Here is a 21768-nt window from a genome sequence, read left to right as displayed (position 1 = left end):
CGATGCTCGGGGAGGATGGAACCTGTGGGGACGTTTCTGGGCCGCAGGACAAGCAGCAGGACAAACAGGGAGGGGGCGGGTGGAGAAGGGTGACCTCTGGGTGTTGCAAGCCTGCCATGCCGAGCCCCCTCCCACGGCCGCCTTGGGGCTGCGATGAAGCGTGAACCCCCCTGTGAGGCGTTCCACCTGGGAGCAGGCTCCTCTCTGGGCGGTACCTCCCAGCCAGACGTGTGTCCCACCGCCCCGGTCCCAGCGAGCCGCAGACAGCGATCCCCGCCCTGGGGGCAGGCGGAGAATTTCTCCCTTGGAGCAGAAGTCCGAAGCTGGCGCTGGTGACTTACAGCCCCCCACCGTCAACTCCTAGAACAGGCGGCCCAGCAGGCCCCTGTGGGGAAGGAGAGGGCGAGGGGAGGGCAGCCCCATCAGCGGCGGGACCAGCTGCCCCCAGCCTGTGGGGACAAGGGCTCCCCACCAGGGACGCGGGCCTGGGCTCAAAGTGGCGGCCTGCGGAGAGAACGCGCCAGGGTTTCCTCTGGCTGGTCTGGACGTCCTTGCTGGGAGATGATGGGCTGCTTCCACGGCCGGACAGCACGGGGGGTGCGCAACGACCTCAGGCCTGAGTGGGAGCGTCTGGGCCTCAGCTGTCCTCCAGTCGTACCGCTGGGTGGTGGCCACTCATGGGCACAGTGGGTTCTTTTCAATCCATCTCTACCGGCAGCGTCTTCGTTTTTGTCGTAACGTAACAGCTCATTGAGATATAATCCCCACCCCATGCAATTCACCCACTGAGCGTGCGCGTCCGTGGCGCTTCTTCCCAATGTTGAAAAGCCGTCATCGTTACCTAGTTCCAGAGCGTGTTCATCACCCAAAAGGAAATCCCACAGGCATCATGGCGCAGCCCCTGGCAGCCACGCATCCGCTCTCTGTCTCTTCTGGACATTTCATTTAAATGGACTCATACCGTATGTGGCCTTTCACGTCTGGCTTCTTTCATTGTGCGTAACGTTTTCAAGGTTCATCTGCTGTAGCCTGTCGGAACATCAGTGCTTTTTTTTTTTTAATTTTTTTTTTTTTGGAGTATGTTTAGTTTACAATGTTGTGTTCATTTCTGGTGTACAGCAGAGGGATTCAGTTTTTACATAAATATATTCTTTAGCATATATATATGTTCTTTTTCAGATTCTTTTCCATTTTACTTTATTACAGGGTATCAAATATAGTTCCCTGTGCTCTAAGGTACGACCTTGTTGTTTATCTATTTTATTTATTAGCAGTTTGTATCTGCTAATCCCAAACTCCTAATTTAGCCCTGCTTCCCTCCCCCACCCTTTCCCTTTTGGTAACCATAAATTTGTTTTCTATGTTTATGTGTCTGTTTCTTTTTTGTAAATAAGTTAGTTCATTGTATCATTTTTTTAGATTCCACATAAAAGTGATATCATGATATTTGTCTTAGTCTGACTTACTTCACTTAGTGTGATAATCTCTAGGTCCATCCACGTTCCTGCAAATGGCATTATTTCATTCTTTTCTTATGGCTGAGTAGTATTCCATTGTATACATATGCCACGTATCCTTTATTCATTCATCTAAGACATCAGTGTGCTTTTTTTAACATCTTTATTGGAGTATAATTGCTTTACAATGGTGTGTTAGTTTCTGCTGTATAACAAAGTGAATCAGCTATACATATACATATATCCCCATATCTCCTCCCTCTTGCGTCTCCCTCCCACCCTCCTTATCCCACCCCTCTAGGTGGTCACAAAGCACCGAGCTGATCTCCCTGTGCTATGCGGCTGCTTCCCACTAGCCATCTGTTTTACATTTGGTAGTGTATATATGTCAATGCCACTCTCTCACTTTGTCACAGTTTACCCTTCCCCCTCCCCGTGTCCTTAAGTCCATTTGCGTCTTTATTCCTGTCCTGCCCCTGGGTTCTTCAGAACCTTTTTTTTTTTTTAGATTCCATATATATGTGTTAGCATACAGTATTTGTTTTTCTCTTTCTGACTTACTTCACTCTGTATGACAGATTCTAGGTCCATCCACCTCACTACAAATAACGCAATTTCATTTCTTTTTATGGCTGAGTAATATTCCATTGTATATATGTGCCACATCTTCTTTATCCATTCATCTGTGGATGGACACTTAGGTTGCTTCCATGTCCTGGCTGTTGTAAATAGTGCTGCAGTGAACATTGTGGTGCATGACTCTTTTTGAGTTATGGTTTTCTCAGGGTATATGCCCAGTAGTGGGATTGCTGGGTCGTATGGTAGCTCTGTTTTTAGTTTTTTAAGGAGCCTCCATACTGCTCTCCATAGTGGCTCTATCAATTTACATTGATAAACCCTCCAACAGTGTAGGAGGGTTCCCTTTTCTCCACACCCTCTCCAGCATTTATTTGTAGATTTTTTGGTGACGGCCATTCTGACCGGTGTAAGGTGATACCTCATTGCAGTTTGGGTTTGCATTTCTCTAATTACGTCAGTGCTTTTTATGACTCATATTCCATTGTGTGGGTTTACCACACTGTGTTTACCCTTTCATCTGTGGGTGGACCTTTTAGGTATTTCTCAAAAAGCTACTTTTTGCCACTCCCTGGGCTAGGATTGGGGGTACCGCTGAGCGAGCCATGGCCTCGGGTTTGAGGAGATGGTGGGGTAGGAGCTGGGGGGGAGTGCAGGGCAGGCTGGAGGGACCTGCAAAGGACCACGTGGGGCCAGGATGAGAACCTGAGGCCCCTCCCTGGTTCCTGGCCTCGAAGCCTTAGGGGGGCGCTGCACCTCACTTTGACTGCGGGATGACCGTGTCGCCTATTGTCCAAACTGCAGCCTTTCTGAGCACCACCTGGGTTCTGTTAATAATTAAGCTGGATACCAGAAAAATTGAAAGCAGGGACTCAGACACATGTCCACCCATGTTCATAGCGGTATCATGCATCATAGTCAAAAGGTGAAAACCACTTAAGCGTCTACGGACAGATGAATGGATAAACAATGAAGTACTATTCCGACGTAAAAAGGAACGAAATTGTGACACAGGCTGCAACAGGGAGGAACCTCGAGGACATTATGCTCAGTGAAAGAAGCCCGACACGAAAGGATAAATACAGCATGACTCCACTTTTATGAGGTTCCTAGTGGAGCCTGATTCACAGAGACAGAACGTAGAACAGAGGCTCTAGGGGGAGGGGGAGTTAGTGTTTGATGGGCTCAGAGCTGCTGTCCAGGATGATGAAGGCGTTTGGAGGTGGGTAGTGGTGGTGGTTACTTGCCATCCTGAATGTATTTAATGACGCGGACTCAAATACTTAATTTAACATGGTCAGAATGGTCAAGGTTGTACGTTGTGTCTGTTACTGCGGTAAAGAAAGTGATTAGGAAGTGGAGGGAAGGCGTAAACTGGCGTGTTAAGGTCACCACGCACACCCCGACCCCAGGTGGTCACTTGGGCTTTTCTTCCCCAGAGGAGGGTGGTGCTGTGGTGGGCAGGGATGTTGCCCTGGGCCTGGGAGCCTGGGGAGAGAGCGACTGACCCAGAGTGGCCGACCCGGTGGAGCAGGGGTGAGGCTGCCCCAGGGGGGCTGCCCCCACCACAAACCTACATTTCCTCCTCAGAGTGTGGCTCCAAGTAGGAGCAGTGAAAAGTAGCAGCAGCTCGTACTGTGTGACCTTGGATAAGTTACTTAACTTCTCTGAGCGTGAGTTTTCCACATTTAAAGACCAGGGCTCCCTCTTGCTTTACTTGCCTGAAGTGAGAGTCACCTTGGACATAAATGTGAAACCTCTTATTTTTCTGGTAAGAACTTCCCTTTCCTATTAATAGCATTTGATGAAGTTTGGGTGTGAAACAAAAACAGATAACAGGGCCATGGGGAAGAGGGTGAGGCCTCAGCGGCAGGCAGCTCACTGGAGGAGGTGGATTGGACACAGGTCTGGGGGGCGGGTCAGGAGGTGGCGTCTGGCCTTCGTGGAGGGTCTGCAGGCAGCCTGCGGCAGCACAGCCCTCCTCCCTGTGCTCCCCACCCCACGCTGAGGGGAGACTCCTAAGACCCTATTCATTCAGGAGTATTGGTTGAGTGTCCCCTCCTTGTAGGTCTCTGGAGGCTCAGTGGGAATCCATACATATCACTGCCATAGTCACTGGAGCTCACGGTCTGTGGGGAGACATGGATGTTAATCAGATATCGCAGGAGTGAATGTGAAGTTACAGGGCTGATTAAATTCAGTGAAGGTCTCAGGTTGGCCAGACCGCTTCCAATGCATTTCAGAAAAACATCACTCTGGGGACCTCAGTTTCCTCATTTGTAAAATGAGTAGGTGGGACAAGAATTCTGTGCTGTCCCGTATAGTTGCCATATGCCCTGTGTCATTCTTTATTTGAAATTCATTAAAATTAAATTAAATAAAAAATTGTGATCCTCCGTTGGACCAGGTGCATTTCAAGCACGCCAGTCACATGTGAAAACAGTTGGTGATTCTCCAAAAAATTAAACATACGATTACCATTTGACCCAGCAATCCCACTTCTGGGTTTACACCCGAAAGGTTTGAAAGCAGGGTCTCGAGGAGATATTTGTACACCCATGTTCCCAGCAGCACTATTCACAGGAGCTGAAACATAGAAGCAACCCGAGTTATCCATCAAGGAACGAATGGGGAAGCAAACTGTGGTCCATCCATACCGTGGAATATTACGCAGCCTTCAAAAGGAAGGAAATCCTGACACGCGCTACAACGTGGATGAACCTTGAGGGCATTAAGCTCAGTGAAACAAGCCAGCCACAGAAAGACAGATACTGTATGACTCCACTTAACATGGGCTACCCAGGGTAGTTAAATTCGTAGAGACAGAAAGAATGGGGACTGGGGGGTTCGTGCTTAATGAGGACAGTTTCAGTCTTGCAACACTCCTGATCTGCACACTTAAAATTGGTTAAGATGGTACATTTTGTGTTGTGTACATTTTATCACAATTTTTGAGAAGTCACACGTGGCTGCCACACTGGATGGTACTGGAGTCGCTGGTCTCCGCCGTCCCATCCAGCCGGCTGGAGCCCCGCGGACGCACGCAGACAGCGTCTCTGGGCGAGCTGGCCTGCCAGGGCCTCTGCTCTCGCCCGCACGGTTCTGAAGGCAGACCCCAAAGCCTCCTGGCTGGGTGGGCATAGAGGGAGGGTCCCGTGTCTGTGGGCCATCTGGGTGGGCACAATTGGGGTTGCCCACCAGGGGGCCTCCCAGAGGAGGAGGGACCTTGCAGGAATGTACCCTCACCTGTGCAAAAGGCCAGGCCTTTCCCTCAGCGGGTGGGGTGGTGCTTGTCATGTTTTTATGATTATTTCTCAAGCAGGGCCCTGGTGGGCAGGATGTTTGCTTTGGTTTGAGTTTCTGCAGTGGTTGTTGGTGCCTGTGGAGGGGCCGGCTGGAGTCTCTCTCGCTCTGCTGCTCCCAGGGCCCGTGGAGGGAAGTGAGGGGGTTCAGGGGACGCCCCCCACCCCACCCCCTGTGCTGCTCGGGAGGGGGGGTGAGGGATGGAGGGAGATGTAGGGGTGGGGTGGGGGGCTGGCCCAGTCCCGGGCAGAATGGCTCCCAGACCCGCAGACAGATGGAAGCAATTTTCGGTCACGTGGGGCAGGGCTGAACTGCCGTCCTGAAAGACAAGGCCCCACGTCTGTCTCCAGGAAACAGCCCCAAAGCCACACGTTCAGGCCAGATGCAGCTCTGGTCTTTGTTTATTTAAAGATGCCGGAGCCCAGGGCAGAGTGTTTCTGAAGAGGGAACAGAGGCACAGGCCTTCCAGGCCATGCAGGGAGGAGGCCCGCGAATGGCGGTCGAACCCCCCCTGGGCCCTTCGCCTTTCCCTGGCCTAGGGCGGTGGTGGGGGTGGACCTGGAACCGAAGCCTCAAGCATCAGCCTGTTGTTAGGAGAGATGCATGCGCCCCCTGGCAACCCCTGGCGCTTTTATCTGCGTTATGTTACTTGCTCAGCACCCCCATTGTGGGAAGCAGGAATGGCTGTGCTTGGTCAAGGGCAGAGGAGATGGGGACTGACTTGAGGATGAACCAGCAACACCCCAATTTCTCGGATTTGTAAGCAAACGGTGCCCATCATCCTTCCTGTCTTACTGGCCTGGGCCTGGGCGTGGGAGGAGAGGGTGCTGGCCCCCATCTTGGCTCCTGAAGACAAATGTGGCTGCAGAGGTGCGAGCCTGGGGACGGGGTAGAGTCCGGTTTTTTCCCCGGGAAGTGGAAAGGCAGTTTATCTGAAAGCCCAGCAGTGACCTTCCTGACCTGGCGACCTGTGTCCTGCTGCTTCCTGGGGCAGGGTCGGAGGGGGTGGGCAGGAGGGCACGTTTGGGAAGGCTGCTTGCCCACCCTGGCGGTGGGGCACGCTCCCTGGAGCATGGGGCACCCGGAGCCGATGCGCAGGGAACCGACAGCTTCTCCCCAAGGGCTGGCGGGAAGGGCTCGCGGGGCCGGGGGAGGCATCTGGACTCGCTGTGTGGTCGCTTCCCATGAGCTCAGGGTGCCCCAGGAGGAGAGACGGTGATCCTTCCTGGGAGGTAGGATGAAGCCGAAAATGCTTCTTAGTGGGAAGAGCTTGGACCCAAGGGGGCAGGGAAGGGGAGCTGGGGGGCCAGCCGGGGAGGGTGTGGCCTGGGCATGTGCCACGTCGGGGGCTCAGTGGGACGTGGCCAAAGTGCTCCAGCCGGACCCTGGTGGGGACCCTGCACCGTCCTGAGCGCCCTGACCAGCCCTGCTGGCCGGGTGCACCTCAGGTCCCCACTGGGGGGCTTCTGGGGGGCATCCCCCCAGCCCCAGACCTCAACCTGGGCATGTGGATTCTTGAGGGCAGCACGGGAGGAAAGGAGGAAGGCTCTAACCTGTAGACCGCAGAAGCTTGAGGTATTTCGAGCAGCTCAGCCCGTCCGCAGACATGAAAGCAAAACCTCCTCCTGGCCTGTGGGTGTGAGGCCCACAGGTGCTGGGCGGCCAGAGAGAAGACGGCCACCTGGATCCAGTCCAAGGAGGGGGGAGGCGGGGGGCAGTGCCCCCAGGTGCTGCCCGGGGCCCTCTCCTTCCTGCCATCTCCCAGGAACGCTGGGCCTGGAGGAGCTAGCACTGCATCCAGGCCCTCCTGCCTCGAAAGAACGCCCCTCGTCCCAGCACTCCTGCCGCTCCAGGGCTATTGGCTGGTACCTGGGACTGAGCCAGTGCCGGCCCCCTCCATCCTTCCTTCAGAGGGCTGTCCTCTCCTTTGTCCTGGCTCATGGGTTCACCCAAACACTGGCTGTTTGACCCCCAGGGCCCCTTCGGCCGTCAGGCTGCAGCAGGTGTTGGGGCCAAAGGTGAAGGAGATGGGGGGGCCCACCTGGGTGCCCCGGGCAGGGCAGGAGGGTGGGGGGCAAAGAGCGCTCCCCGCCCTGCGCAGGCTAGTTCTCCTGGGTGCAGCTCAGGTGAGTTAGAGGAGGGTTCAGGGGTCAGCCCTGCCCTGGAGGGGAGGGCCCCAGCCTAGGCAGGGCTGGCGGCTTCAGATCTGGAGTGAGGCTCTGTGGGCCAAGCTGAGTGGCTGCAGGACAACCTGGGCCTCCGGCTCCAGCTCCGGGGCATTTCTCAGGGGTCTCCCGGGCAGCTGAGCCTCAGTTTCCCCACCTGAGGATGTGGGGGCTTAGAAGACACCTGCACGTGTCCCCCGTGACCCCCTAACGCGCCCGCTCGTCGTCCCGCAGCCACCGAGGCAGCTCCCGGCAGCGTTGGCGACATGGCCGACAGCCCCAGAGACGCCGGGCTCAAGCAGCCGCCCGCGCAGAGGAACGAGAAGGCCCCCGTGGACTTCGGCTACGTGGGGATCGACTCCATCCTGGAGCAGATGCGCAGGAAGGCCATGAAGCAGGGCTTCGAGTTCAACATCATGGTGGTCGGTGAGTCCCCGGTCCCCACCACTGCTCAGCCTGCCCCCGGGCCAGCCACACAGGCTCCGGGGCATCTTCTCTTGTAAAATGGGGGCGACAGACCTGGCCTGCAGGACAGATTGTGAGTGGCGTTGTGTGTGTGTACGCGTGCCCGCCAGGAGGGTCCCAGCCTCCATCAGCTCCTCAGCAGGGCCTCTGCCCATTACATTAAGAACCCCGGAGACAGCTCGGCCCCGGGCCGGGCAGGGGCTCAGGAGACGACAGCTCTCTGACCAGTGGCCTCCACCTTCTGCTTTTACCTTCTGCTGAGGCATCCCCATCGCTGTGGCTCAAGCCCTGGGCGCGCTGGCCCCCGCACCCAGCAGGCCTGGCTGGAGGCTCCCCTGCGGCCTCTGCAGAGCTGGATGGATGGTCATGGGGAGGGGGTGGTCATTGATCAGCCTGGCCCAGACAGGGTTAGGGGGCTAGGCTGGGGGAACAGTGGGCAGCCCTTGTTCCCGAAGACTCTCAGGTCCTGTTCAGTCCTCACAGTAACCCTGTGAAGGGAGCGCCCATTTTACAGGCGGGCATGATGAGGTCATTCAGCTCACAATCCAGGCTCCACGTCTCCGCCCTCCTTCCCACAGCAGTGCCCCCGCAGAAGATGCAGCCAGGGTGGAAGGGCGCCTGTGGGGGGGTCTGCAGACAGGGGGAGAATCCCAGCCTTGCCCCTGCTGAGCTGCCTGATGCTTGCCCAGACTTCCCTGGGGTTTGTCTCAGCCTCAGTTTCCTCATCCATAAAATGGGATAGTCCTGGCCCCCAAGGGCCAGGAGGGGCACATGGGAGAACGTGTTCGGTCCCTGGCATGGTCATGGGCACTCAGGAAGATTTCAGAAGCAATTATGAGGATGGTGGTAATAAAAATAATAATAATTACAGGATAAACTTTATAATATCCTGGTTGGCATCTCCCAGGTGTCAGGGGCCATGGCTGGAATATTGGATGTAGCCCCTGGCCTGAGCTTGGTGGGGACACAAAACCATCGGGCAGAAGGGGAGATGGTGGAGGAGGAGGGCCAGTCCTCGGGCTGGTAAACAGCTCAGGCCAGGGATTCCCGACGCCACCCTCTGGGGGATTCACGCTTTTCCTTGAAAGGTTATCAAAGTTGGAAAATCAGTGTGATTTAATTTTTAAAAATAACTTTGGTTACCATGGCCTAAGGCCAGCTCAGCGCAGAGGCAAAGTGATGGGGCTGCCAGTCTGGAGTGTGTGAGCCTGTGTGCATGCGGGTGCGTGCATGTGTGTGCACGTGTGCATGGTGCTGGGGTGTGCCCGGTGCGTAGTAGGCATCTTATAGGCGTCAGTGGCCATTGCCGCTATTAACCCCCGATGTGGAAGGTCCTGGCCGGGGCCGTGGAGCTGGACTGCTGCTTCTAATCCTCAGTCTGGACTTGGCCTCAGTTTTCCTCATCTGTCTGATGGGCTAATGACAGCACCTGCTTGTGAGGGTTAAACTGCCGCTCTTAGGACAGTGCCTGGCGCACAGCGAGGGCTGCGTGGGCGAGACGTGGGGCAGCAGCAGCGAGGCGGACCCTAGGTTCAGGGTGATTTAGAGCAGGAGGGGGGGCCTTCCAGTCACGACTGAGTCCAGGTCCCCTCCCTGTTGTGCCCTCAGCCCTCGTTCTTCTTGCTGTAGGAGGGGACTGTGGGTGACGTGAGGTTTGGGCTCACAGCCAGGCCAGAATCGCTGCTGGGGCCACACCAGGGGGCGGCTGATGCCCCAGGGGCTCACTGGCCCCTCGGCCCCTCAGCTGCCAGGTCTGTTGATATGACACTGGTCAGCGCTGTCCCTGCCCTTAGCAGTGAGGCAGAGCTGCCCAGCGTCCAGGGGCCCGGTCAGGCCTCCTGTGCCAGGAAGAACTGCAGCAGTGGCCTTTTACGGAGCCTGGCGGTCACGTGGCTGCAGGCTGTGTGTGCTGAGTGTGCCAACTCTTCAACCGAGATGATCCTGGGAGGCGGGGAGCCCGGCCCCCAGGGCTTTGGACTGGAGCCCCACAGTGTGGGCAGCCCGGCCCTGGGGGATGCAGACCCTCCATCCTGAGGTCCCAGGGTGGGGGGCTCTGTAGGGCTTTTCCTTCAAACCCCATGTCGATCCCAGTATGCCCAACAGCTAAGAGTGGATCTGCACTGGAGGGGCCAGCCCCGCACTTTGCCTCCCCAACACCGTTCTGCATCTCAGCTCCTCCCGGGCACCCCAGGACCTCGCATGGGGCAGTTTGACCATCCCTGTGGTCAGAAGGCGAGGGGTCCGTGTCCTGCTCTGCCACAACGCACTGTGAGAGCTCGGCCACCACCCAGGCACCCTCCTGCCTCCTGACCTCCCCCTGACCCACCCCCAACCAAGGTGTGCTGGGGGGCGACGCCCAGGCATCACTGCATCGCAGGCCCGTGACCTGCCCTCTCTGGAGCGCCACGCCAAACAGCCCCGTTCTCTCCCCAGGGCAGAGTGGCTTGGGAAAGTCCACCTTGATCAACACCCTCTTCAAATCCAAAATCAGCCGGAAGTCAGTGCAGCCCACCTCGGAGGAACGCATCCCTAAGACCATTGAGATCAAGTCCATCACACACGGTGAGTGCCGGGCAGGGGCTGGGCGGAGGGATGCCAAGTCGGGTACCTCAGGTCCCCTGAGCTGGTGACTCTCGGCTACACCTCTGGGCATGTTGAGACTCAGGGTGAAGGGTGAGGGGTCGGGGCTGCTCTCCGGGACCCCTGCAGGCCCTGGTCAGAGCCCCCTGGAGATAGCTGAGTTTTCCACCAAAAATCATGGGCAGGGGGTGCCCAGGATAAGTGTCATCAGCTCTGCTGGACTTTACTGCTGCAGGCTGTCATCTCCCTGGCATCACCCTGCGGGCGCCCCAAGTGGGCTTTTTTGGGGCAGGGTGGTCAGGGAGCCTGGCTGGGGTGTCTGTACGGGTCCTGGGTCTCCCCCTGAGCTCGGTGGGGCTGGGATTCTGTGCAGATATCGAGGAGAAGGGCGTCCGCATGAAGCTGACGGTCATCGACACACCGGGGTTCGGGGACCACATCAACAATGAGAACTGGTGAGGGGCTCCGGGGGCCGCTTCCCCGGGTGGAAGAGCCCTAACGGGGCTGCTGGGAATCTTGCCCCTCCCCCCGACCCATGCGGTCAAAGGTCAGCATGGGAGGCTAGTGTGGGTCTCTGCTCGGAATGTCAGACACCTCCACACGTGTACGGGCGTTGGGCTGGGACTTGGGGAATTACGGACCTGCGGGTGGGGACGGGGGCCTGCCCCCCAGCTTGGGTGGTGGGGGTCCCGCGTGCAGGCTGACTGGGGCCTCTCCATGCAGCTGGCAGCCCATCATGAAGTTCATCAATGACCAGTACGAGAAGTACCTGCAGGAGGAGGTCAACATCAACCGGAAGAAGCGCATCCCAGACACGCGCGTCCACTGCTGCCTGTACTTCATCCCCGCCACCGGCCACTCGTAGGTGCACACAGCCGAGGCCCGGGGCTGGGCTGCCCTGCGTGCAGAAGGGCTGGGTGGGCCGTGGTCAGCAGCCTGTGTGCCCCAGTCTCCCTCTGCCCCCGTACCACATCCCACCCACTTGTCCACCATCCAGCTTGCCTGGGAGGGTGGAGGACCAGGCGGGCCCAGGATGGTTCGGGGCCTGGGACCTGCCCTCTCAGGCCGGCCATTCGGGTAGGCCTGGCAGGCGGGTTGAGACTCCGGCTGTGTGTCCTTAGCACTTACCCGCTCTTCCAGGGTGGCTGCCGGTCCCTAAGGGGGGTGATGATGGTGTGATAACAGTCCCCGGCGGGGACCACCAGGAGGGTTTAAAGCACAGAGAACGGGCTTGGCCCCCCGCAGGGCTGGATGAGGGCTGTCGGTCGAGGCCACCTTGGTGAGAGCTGTTTTCTCCGGCGGGTTCTGTCTGCAGCTAGAGGTGCACACACGGGTCAGCGAGGCTGGCCTGCGCTGGGTGCCCCGGAGCCGGGGTGGGGGGGTCTCCTTGCCTCCTGTGAGCAGGGTGGTCTCCCCTGTAGGGCAGCTGGGCTCCTGATGGCCTCATAGACCCTTTGTCCTTGGCTCCCTGCACCGGTTACCTTGGTGCCTCTCTGCCCGCTGGTGGACACCCTCAGGCTTGTCCTGAGTCAGGCACCCAGCGGGCAGCAGGTGCAGTGGGGTGGGGAGGCAGCGTGGGTGGACAGACAGGGAGAGCTGGGGCCCGGCGTCCTGCTGGTCGCCACGGCCTGAGGCTCTGGCTCTTTCTGGCTGTTCTACTCTCGGTTCTACTCGGAGCAGGGAGCCCAGGGGTTGGGGGCCTGAGCCCCGCAGGCACGTCCAGGAAGGAGCCCGGCAGGAGGCGGCCGGCCTAGGCCAGGGCCTTTGTGGGAAGGCAGGCCGAGTCCCCGAGCTGCCCGCAGCGAGGGTCAGCTCAGGGGTGAGCAGGCCCGGCACCGGAGCAGGGACCGTGGCCGAGCCTCTCCCTCTGGGGGACAGCGGGCTCAGCCGCGGGCCCCACGGCAGCTGGTCCAGCTGGTCCAGGCTTTGCTCCACTGAGGCCGACGCTGGGAAGCAGAGCCGGCTGGCGAGCTGAGGGTGGGCACTGCTGCTTCCGCAGGGACCCAGCTGGGCACTGCGCCGTCCCCTCCCTCGGGTCCCGGGCCCGTGGGGCTGGGGTGGCCCCTCGCCCTCCTCGTTCGGACCTCCTCCCGGAACCCGCCTCAGCCCCACCCCATGTCTGCGACTGACTGACCCTTGACGGGGGGGAGGAGAGCAGACGCAGCTCTGTTCATGGTGGGGACGTGCTGCCCGCCATTCAGGGGTCCTGTGGCCCTGCCCACACACCTGCTGAGAAGAGGTTTCACATCGGTGGGGGGCAGGGAGGGGCTGGAGGGTAAGCCACTCTCCACATCAGATCTCAGGCGCACTGGAGCCTGTGGGCGGGGGGCTGGGACCGCCCCAGAGAGCAGCCTCCCAGCCCGTCCCGGGAGTTGGGGCCGAGTGAGCTCTCATCCCTCCTTCCTCTCCCCCGTATCGAGGACCCACGGCACGATGGCCACCTGAGCCGGTGGCAGGGGCAGCACTTCTCCGAGTGGACACACTGGGGGCTTTGGGAGCTCGTGCACGAGGGTGCTCGGAGCAGGCCTGCCCCTCCGCCCCCTGCTGCCCGGACTCAGTGTGTCCCAGGAGCCCTTTTCCTTTTTCTGTCCCTCGTTCCTGCCCCCCACTTCCCACGTCCCTCCAGCCACACCCTCAGCCACGTCTCTCTGCTCCAGCCTCAGGCCCCTGGACATTGAGTTCATGAAGCGCCTGAGCAAAGTGGTCAACATCGTCCCGGTCATCGCCAAGGCCGACACGCTGACCCTGGAGGAGAGGGTCTACTTCAAACAGCGGGTAGGGCTCCGCCTCTGCCCAGCTCCCTGGCCCCCTGCCCCTCTCTGGGAGTGAGGCGGGTGAGGGCCAGTCAGACAGAACAGGCCAGGTTCTTATTAGATGGAAGAGATGGTCCGGAAGGGACGGGCTCTGCCAGGGGACAGCTGGCCGCTTTCTTCTCTGCCACTGTCCCGCTCTGGGCCGCTGTCCGAGCAAGAGGGTGAGCCCTGGGCCGCTTCTTCCTAACAGGGCCGCACGTCAGAACGACCTGGGGCACTTGAAAAACCCAGGTGCCTGGGCCCCCGCAGAGCCTCCGCCTCAGTGGGCGTGAGCAAGGGGGCCCCTCAGTCTAATCCCCAAAGCTCCGCCCTCCTCACCCGCCCCGCCCCCCCCACCAAACCGCCCCGCGGGCAGCCCAGGTGCCAGGGATTTTCCCAGCATGCTCAGGGGAGGACGGTGTCCTGGTAATGGGTGTGTCTGGAGGAAAAAGGAACGAGAGAGCTCCCAAGGCTGCACGCAGGCATTTGCGCTCAGGGCAGAAGTGACAGTTGTTCACCGGCATGTTATCACTGAACGTCATCCATGTGGGTAACTGTCGCTGCAAAGGGTGGTGACGGTTTAACACAAACAGGTGCACCTGTGCAGGCTGGTGAGCTGCAGTGAGAGGCTTTCCAGGTAGAGCTCAGGGAGGGGAGGATTCGGCAAGCCTGAGTGATTTTCTTCGGGGTGTGATGAGCTGGGGGACAAGGACAGGGAGATACCCGGGACAGAGACCCGGGTCCCTTGGGCGGCTGTGTTCTCTCCTGGCAGGCAGGTCTGCAGCTGCCCCTCCTCCACTCGGGAGGCACAAGAACTGGAGAGCAGCAGTGTCACCAGCCCCCCAGAGCCCACCCCTGATCCCGAGCCTGGGGCCACTCACTTCGTGGAGGTTGTGGCATGAGCAGATCCCCCAAAGCTGGGTTTGTCCAGCTTGCTGCGTGGACGGTGCCCGCATCTCTCCCCTCTGGACCCCCAGATCACCGCAGACCTGCTGTCCAATGGCATCGACGTGTACCCCCAGAAGGAGTTTGACGAGGACTCAGAGGACCGGCTGGTGAACGAGAAATTCCGAGTGAGTGGACCGACCAGGATGCTGTTCCCAGAGGCCTCTCACTTCCTGCTAGAGGACATGGGTGGGGGTCTTCCCACCCCATCCAGGGTGTGCTGGGAAACGGGTGGTAAGGCCTTGAGCCATGAGAACGTTATTTTCTGGGCTAGGAGGAGTCGGTGCCAGTGTTCACATGCAACCTTCTCAGGCCAAGGGTCTTAGTGCTGGGGGCCTGGACTCTAGGCAGCTCCACCCAGGGGCCCAGGGAGTGGACTGGCCTTTGCACGCTCGCGTGACCCATGCTGCCTGCCCTTCCCCCAGGAAATGATCCCGTTTGCCGTGGTGGGCAGTGACCATGAGTACCAAGTGAACGGGAAGAGGATCCTTGGAAGGAAAACCAAATGGGGCACCATTGAAGGTAATCGCTGAGCTGATGTCCGGGGCCTCCAGACAGGTCAGAATAAAAGCTGCTTCTGCTGACTGGGAGCTGCGTTCATCTATTGCATTGCCCACCTAGCCATGGCGAGGGGTCCCATGGTTACCGCTCGGCTGGGGGGAAATGAGGGGGCAAGTGGCTCGTCTGGGGCCCACAGCCGTTAGCTGACGGAGCTGCACCTCCACTCCCATCTCCCATGGGCGGGGAAATATCCAGGGAGGAAGGAAGTATGACGGGCACTGTCAAGTTCTGGGTCCTGGTGCTGGGGTTTCACAGGCGTGCTGTGTGACTCTGGACAAATCACCCCGCCTCTCTGGGCTTAGGAAAGGGCTGGGCTATAGCTCTGTCCAGCTGAGAGCCAGATGCCCTCCCCACTTCCCACCCCCAGAAGTTCCCGGGACCCCCGTCTTGGTGTTCTGGGGCTGCTCTGACAAACCAGCACAGTCTGGGTGGCTTAAAACGGAAGTTTATCCTCCGAGTTTTGGAGGCCCTGAGGGAGAATCTGTTCCCTGCCGCCCTCCTGGTGGCTGCCCGCTGTCCTTGGCATCCCTTGGCTTGCAGACACATCACTGCAATCTCTGCTGTGTCTTCACACAGCCTTCCTCTGTGTGCCTGTGTCTTTCTTTCCCTCTTCTTATAAGAACACTTGTCACTGGCCTTAGGGCCCACCCTAAATCCAGGATGACCCCCTCTTGAGATCCTTACTTTAATTATACCTTCAAAGACTTTTTCCAAATAGGGTCCCATTCACAAGTGCCCAGGGTTGGGAGTTGGACGTTGTTTGGGGGACACAATCCAACCCACTACGGTGGCCATGACCCTGGGTGGGGTGGACCTGGGCATTTCTTTACCCCCCACCCCCTGCCCCGTTCCGTTCTCCCTCTAGAACAGAGTAAAATAGGCCACTTTGCTCCTTGTTCACTTGGCTGAAAGGCCCAGCGTAGAGAAGGAAGCAGAAAATCCAGCAGTTGCTTTCAGCTCCAGCTGCTGCCACCCCAACCCATGCCCAGCTCACGACCTTGGGCATGTCCCTTCATCCCCCAGGGCCCCTGTTTTCACCCTCCGTAAAGTGGGTACCATGTGCCAAGAGTTTAATAAAATGAGAGAATGTCTCAGGGACCATTGGAGCTTTGGGGCAGCAGATACTTTTAAGTAACTAATATAAGGAAAATGATACAATGGAGCGCTCCCAGCCTGGCTCATTTTACCCGGGTTAATTGTTAAGTTCCTTTACCTCCCTGACCCACCTGGGCCGTCTCAATGAGGCTTCACCCTGGGCTCATCCCGCCTTGGCCCCACCTCTTCCGTTTCCTGTCTTCCTGAAATCTTGCTGTTTAGGAACCTTTTTGTGAAGGTATGTTTTGGAGGGTGGAGAAGTTCGGGATAAGAAAGGGCCAATGGGGGCGGGGGGGACTTCCCTGGTGGCCCAGTAGTTCTCTGCGCTTCCACTGCAGAGTGCTCGGGTTCGATCCCTGGTCGGGGAACCAAGATCCGGCAGGCAGCCCCCAAAAAAATAAAAAAAAAAAAGAAAGGGCCAATGGGGACCTGGGAGGGGCAGGGAAGGGCAGCCCGGCAGCTGACAGGCCTCTGCTGCCCCCTGGCGGCCAGCTAGGGCCCTGCAGGCAGGCGGTAAAGGAAATGGTCAGGAAACGAGCGAGGCTGGTTGTCTGTGTCCCCCTCTCCTGCTCTGGCCGGGATACCACGCATTGAATGACCTGTGCGTTGTCGTGGTGCCACCAGCTCACTTTGAGGGTGGTGATGAGAAACAGCCCCGTGGAACCTGTAAAGACAGTGGTGGGGTGGTGGTTCTCACATCCCAGCAGCCTTCATGAGGCCCTGGAGGGAATTTCTGCCCTATCTTAGAATAGTTGAACTTCCCCAGGGCCTGGTGGACTTTTTTTTTTTTTTTTTTTTTTGATCTCTGGGACCTTGTGAATTGGGAGCTGGCCAGAGAGCTGGCCACTCTGTGCTGGCCCTCAGCCAGAGTTATTAAGTGCTTCTCCTCATCCCCACCCCCACCAGTCCTAGTTCTTTGTTCTTCCTCTGACTTGGTGTACAGCAGCGTCCTGAGGTACTTTGCTCATCCTTGGAAGCCTCCTGAAATGTTTTAAGAGGTAGGCGGGTGTCAGAAAGCACACAGTTAACTCATTTAATCCTCTCGTGTCCCTGAGAGGTGGGTGGCATTATTATCCCCATTTTACAGATGAGGAAACTGAGGGTCAGAGAAGCCAGAATAATTTACCTAAGCCAGGAGGCGGCAGAAACACACTTACGCCAGGTTCAGAGCTCTGTTCTTCCCACCAGCTCTCACTGGTTCTCCAAGTTAGAGGGCGTCAGGGGCTTCCCTGGTGGCACAGTGGTTGAGAGTCTGCCTGCCGCTACAGGGGACACGGGTTCGTGCCCCAGTCCGGGAAGATCCCACATGCCACGGAGCGGCTGGGCCCGTGAGCCATGGCCGCTGAGTCTGCGCGTCCGGAGCCTGTGCTCCGCAGTGGGAGAGGCCACAGCAGTGAGAGGCCCGCGTACCGCAAAAAAAAAAAAAAAAAAAAGAGAGTCAGCTGGCAGAAGATTCTAGTGTGGGCACAGCCCTGCAGGGGCGGGGGGTGGGGGAGAGAGGAGGGCAGGGGTGTGGAGGGCAGAGCCCAGGCAAGAGGCAAGTGAAATCCAATAGGAGCAGTGGAGGCCCTGCCTGCCGCCTCATCAGCCCTTTAAGCTTCAGAAAGGCCCTGCTGCTCTGGGATGGGGAAGCCTGGACCAGGGAGCCAGGCCTCACGGGCTGTGGAACCCGGGCAGATCTCTTTTGCTCTCTGAGCCCCATCTCCCTACAAGCACAGAAGAGGAACCTTAGTCGCTATCCCGTAGGGTGTGTGAAGGTCGGATTAAGTCCTCCGGGCTGGACGCCTCCACAGAATAGCAGAGAATAGCCTCTCCTTCTGCCTTCTCTGCCCACCTCCCTCAGTCCAAGTGATGCCACTCACCACCCTTTAAAAGGTGTGCTAGCACCTGTTGACCACACAGCAGGCGGAGTGTTCCCACGTAGTTCTGGACTGCGGCAGTAACTGCCGCGAGCTTCAGCCCCAAGGCACCACCTGCACGCTCCAGGGTACCCGTGGGAGCCTGGGGACCCCTCCCTGCCCTCTTCCCGCGTCCCCAGAGCTATCCGCTGCTCTGCAGCTTGTCGGTCTGGGAGGCTCTCGTGTGTCCTCGTGCGCACCTTCCCCAGGCAGCATACGGCTCAGTTCTGCTGGTTCTTGACCTCAGTGTAAACAGTCACCCCCGGTGCCTGGCCTGTACACGGCTGTCCTTGTGTGCGTCCTGAGCATGTGGGGGAGAAGTCCCAGCCCTGATTCCTGCCTCATTCCGTTCCCAGCCCCCCTCTCGTCTTCAGGTCTCCCCTGGGACATTCCCCCCCCCACCCCACCCCCCCACCCCCCCGTCACCACGGCATAGCAGCCGCCCCACCGCCACCGCCTGCTTAGCCTAGCGCTCCCCCCCGCGGCCGTCTTGGCCGGGTTACTGTGCCATCTCCCTGCTAGAGCAGAACCCTCCGGAGGGCAGAAGCCAAGGTGCCCACGGCTCCCCTGTGCGCGGTGGACCCCTCCTCCGCTTGCCTGCCCAGCACTGGGGGAACGGGGCTTTGCCTGACGTTAAAGCCCCTTCTGTCTCTCCGCAGTCGAGAACACCACGCATTGTGAGTTTGCTTACCTGCGGGACCTCCTCATCAGGTGAGCGCCGGAGGGGCCTCCATCGGGGCCGAGGGAGGGGCGGGACCGGGCGGAGGTCTTGAGCAGCAGCCGGCATGGCCGCCCGCGTCTGCCTGCCTTCCCGGGAGGGACCTCGGAGGCCCATTTCCTAAAACACCTTCTTGGAAATGAAGCAAGAGTTGAAATTCTTTTCTACTTCTACTTGGAAAGGGTCGAGTCTGCATCGCCGCAGCCTGAGCCCATTAGATTCAGGGCCCCCGGAGGTCTCGTACGCTGGGCGTGTGTTGGGGGGTTCCCAGCTCCCATCCCCGCGTCCTCTGACCTGGTGGAGGCCCCTGTTCAGTTTCCTTGAGCCCAGGCAAGGAGTAGCCTGTCCTCCGCCCATTCGCGAGGGTGCCAGGTGGGTGGGTCTGGGCCTGGGCAGGTGAACAGAGAAGGTAGGGGCTCCCACCAGGGTACCAGGGGCTCCCAGCTTTTCAGCCAGCAGGATGGATGCTAGGGACAATGTCAATAGGAGGGATGGGACCGTCTCACGGCCTCCAGGTTGGGGGGCTCTGGCTTCCAGGAGCAGCCCTGCCATGCTGGAAAGCCTGGCTGAGGAAGGAAGCCCACCTTGGGCCCTTTTGACGCGCCCTTTCCAAATCTCTCCTGCTGAGCTGCAGAGAAGGGAAGGTTGAACACAGGACTAGCGGGGTGCCAGCGTCCCCAACCCCGGCCGCCTGCTGCAAGCCGCTGTCCCTTACCTGCCAGCACACCTGGCTGCCGGCCTGGCTCTTCTAAACGGGAGCAAGGACGCTCCAGCCCTGCGCACTGCCCGGGGGCCTCTGCACTCAGCCCCTGTCCCTGGACTGGCCACTGGGTTGACACAGAGAAAGGGGGACATGTTAGAACACATGGTCCCGAGAGCAGCTGGGGTTGCCCTGGAGACCACCCCCTCCCCCCGCCACACATCCCTGCCCAGGCTTGGTCTGTCTTGGTCTATCACTGGGGAACCTCCGGGGAGCCAAGCAGTGGGGATTGGGGGTGGGGAGGGCAGGCCGAGTGAGCAGGGCCAGCCTCCTGCCCTCGCCCGTGACCCTCCTTGAGACCCACCCCCCGGCCCCTCCCAGGACACACATGCAGAACATCAAGGACATCACCAGCACCATCCACTTCGAAGCCTATCGCGTGAAGCGTCTGCACGAGGGCAGCAGCGCTGTGGCCAATGGTGTCGAGGAGAAGGCTCCAGAAGCCCAGGGGATGTAGACACCGCCTGTCCCGGGACCCCGCCCCGAGTCTTTTCCGTCTCCCCCCACCCTCCCCCCACCCACCTGCCCCGTTTTATTTTATATAATTTTCTCCATGTGTCCTCCATCTCCGCCCCTTTACACCTGCCAAGTAACAAGATGACGAGTGCCCTCTGAGTATGTTTGTCATTAGCCCGCTGACTATGGGGACCCGGGCTGGGGGGGGGTCCTCGGAGTGGAGGCCGGCTCTCTGGCCGTCCCTGAGGTCCAGGAGGGGCGGGAGGACCACTGACTCAGTCCTGACCCTGCCCCGGGGCTGGAGGAGTGGCCTCCAGCTCTTGGTGCCCCTCGGACACAGCCTCTGCGGCGTGGCAGGGTGGTGCCCGTGGGAGGATGGAGCCATTCTCGTGGACCTGGAGCCCCTGCCTGCCCCTGCCTCCCCACATGGCCCTGGCCGCAACTCAGAGCACCCCACCCCGCCCCACATGGCCCTGGCCGCAACTCAGAGCACCCCACCCCGCCCCCAGGGGAGAGCAGTTCATTCCACGAGACCCAAGTTGCCAATTGCTTTAGATGCAGCGGGGCCATTGGCTGCTGCCCGCCCACCTGCCTGCGCCCCTGTCCTGGAGCAGGAAGTGCCTTTATCTCAGCCGTCCTCGCGAGCCAGCAGCTCTCCCCCGCTGTCCCCTTGGACGAGAAATTGGGACAAGTTGGAGAGAGGGAGGTGTGTCTTCATCTCCCCTCATGTCCCACCCCCCCCCACTGGGATTTGATTGAGGAGTCAAAGGAAGAGGAAAGGTGCACCCCACCCGCCTGAGTTTTGGGGAAGGTCCGAGTGAGAGAATCTGGAGCAGAAGCTAAGGGAGGAGGTACTGGCAGGTGCCCAAAGGAAGTGGGCCACAGGGACCATGGCTGGGGACGCTCAGAGTGGCCCTTGTGGCCTTGGTGGCTGCCCTGCCCCACCCCGTGTGACTGGGGAAGCCTGTGTCTGTCTGTTTAGACATCCATTGGGCCCAAGATGCTCTGGTTAAGTGAATGCCCAGTTGGGCACCCCAGATGCACACTCAGCCCTCCCGCCCAGGCTGTGCTGATGCCGCCGCCAGGGAGGTGGGAGGCCAGGGAAGCCTGACTTTGTGTTGCCCTAAGTTTGCCTGGGCCTCTGTTCACCTCCCCCCCGCACCCCGGAGCCCATCGTAATGACCCCAAGGAGGGATTGGCCAGGGGTCGGGTGTGCATGGCACACTGCTGGGCTGCAGAGCGGGCTTCACGTCTGCACGGCTCAGGCCTGTGAGCTTAGACACGGGGAGATGCACGGCCATCTGCAGACCCCTGGCTTGGTGAGAAATGTGGTGGGAGGGGTGGGTGCAGACTGACCTGGCATGTGCGCGCGTGCGTGTGTGTGCACACGTCCGCGTGCGTGCGAGTGTCATCGCTTTGCGTGTTTGCTCCCTCCCCACCCAAGAGAGGAAGGACCCCTTAGCGAAACAGTTTACTTGCCGACTTGCCATTTTTGCCAAAACCAAGATGTTGAAGGACGTGTCTGTCTCCAGCGTCGGGGTCGCAGCCTCTGTCCCGGGATGCCTTCGCTTTCCTTGTCTGTAGCCAGATTTTGAAACATTGTTAGTTTCCCTGGGATCTGTTCCACAGTGGCCTTTCGCTATGTGCCTCTTGAGAAATTCGTCTCTTTTTGTATAAATAACAAAGTGTTGAAAATGTATTTCCTGAAATAAATGTTCCAAATGCAAACCCAGGAGGCTCTGGAGTGGGGATTTTTTTTCTCTTTTCTGACCCCGGAAGTGCAGATGAGCGTGAACGTAGCGTGAAAGTGATCGCTGGGGAACTGTTTCATCTCCTTTCCCGGGGCGGGGGGGGGGAAGAAAGGTTTCAGGGACTCAGAAGCACTGATTTAAGGGGATGATTGAAAAGAGAACAGAGAATCTTCATTTATTCATTACGAGGAGGCTTTGCAGGGCAGTGCTGTGAGCTGTTTCTATCACTGTATCCCTGGAAATGTT

At 58.9% G+C, this 21768-nt stretch overlaps 1 protein-coding gene across 7 annotated transcripts in view; it reads left to right on the top strand.

Annotated features, from left to right (window-relative positions):
* The window catches only part of SEPTIN9 (septin 9), a 165353-nt gene extending 143850 nt beyond the window's left edge, over positions 1 to 21503 (top strand). For all 7 annotated transcript variants that reach the window (XM_067714669.1, XM_067714666.1, XM_067714667.1 and 4 more), the window contains 9 exons: positions 7736 to 7927; positions 10400 to 10528; positions 10920 to 11001; positions 11270 to 11407; positions 13204 to 13321; positions 14316 to 14411; positions 14709 to 14805; positions 18497 to 18548; positions 19637 to 21503. In XM_067714669.1, coding sequence (XP_067570770.1) covers positions 7736 to 7927; positions 10400 to 10528; positions 10920 to 11001; positions 11270 to 11407; positions 13204 to 13321; positions 14316 to 14411; positions 14709 to 14805; positions 18497 to 18548; positions 19637 to 19772 — 1040 coding nt within the window. In that variant the 3' untranslated portion in view covers positions 19773 to 21503. The remainder of the gene's footprint in view (positions 1 to 7735; positions 7928 to 10399; positions 10529 to 10919; positions 11002 to 11269; positions 11408 to 13203; positions 13322 to 14315; positions 14412 to 14708; positions 14806 to 18496; positions 18549 to 19636) is intronic.
* Positions 21504 to 21768: the final 265 nt, after the last annotated feature.

The sequence above is a fragment of the Pseudorca crassidens genome, chromosome 19 (genome assembly GCF_039906515.1).
Source record: "Pseudorca crassidens isolate mPseCra1 chromosome 19, mPseCra1.hap1, whole genome shotgun sequence".
In the NCBI taxonomy this organism is placed as follows: Eukaryota; Metazoa; Chordata; class Mammalia; order Artiodactyla; family Delphinidae; genus Pseudorca; species Pseudorca crassidens.
Note: the sequence above shows the minus strand (reverse complement) of the source record. Positions and strands in the feature narration are given on the sequence as shown.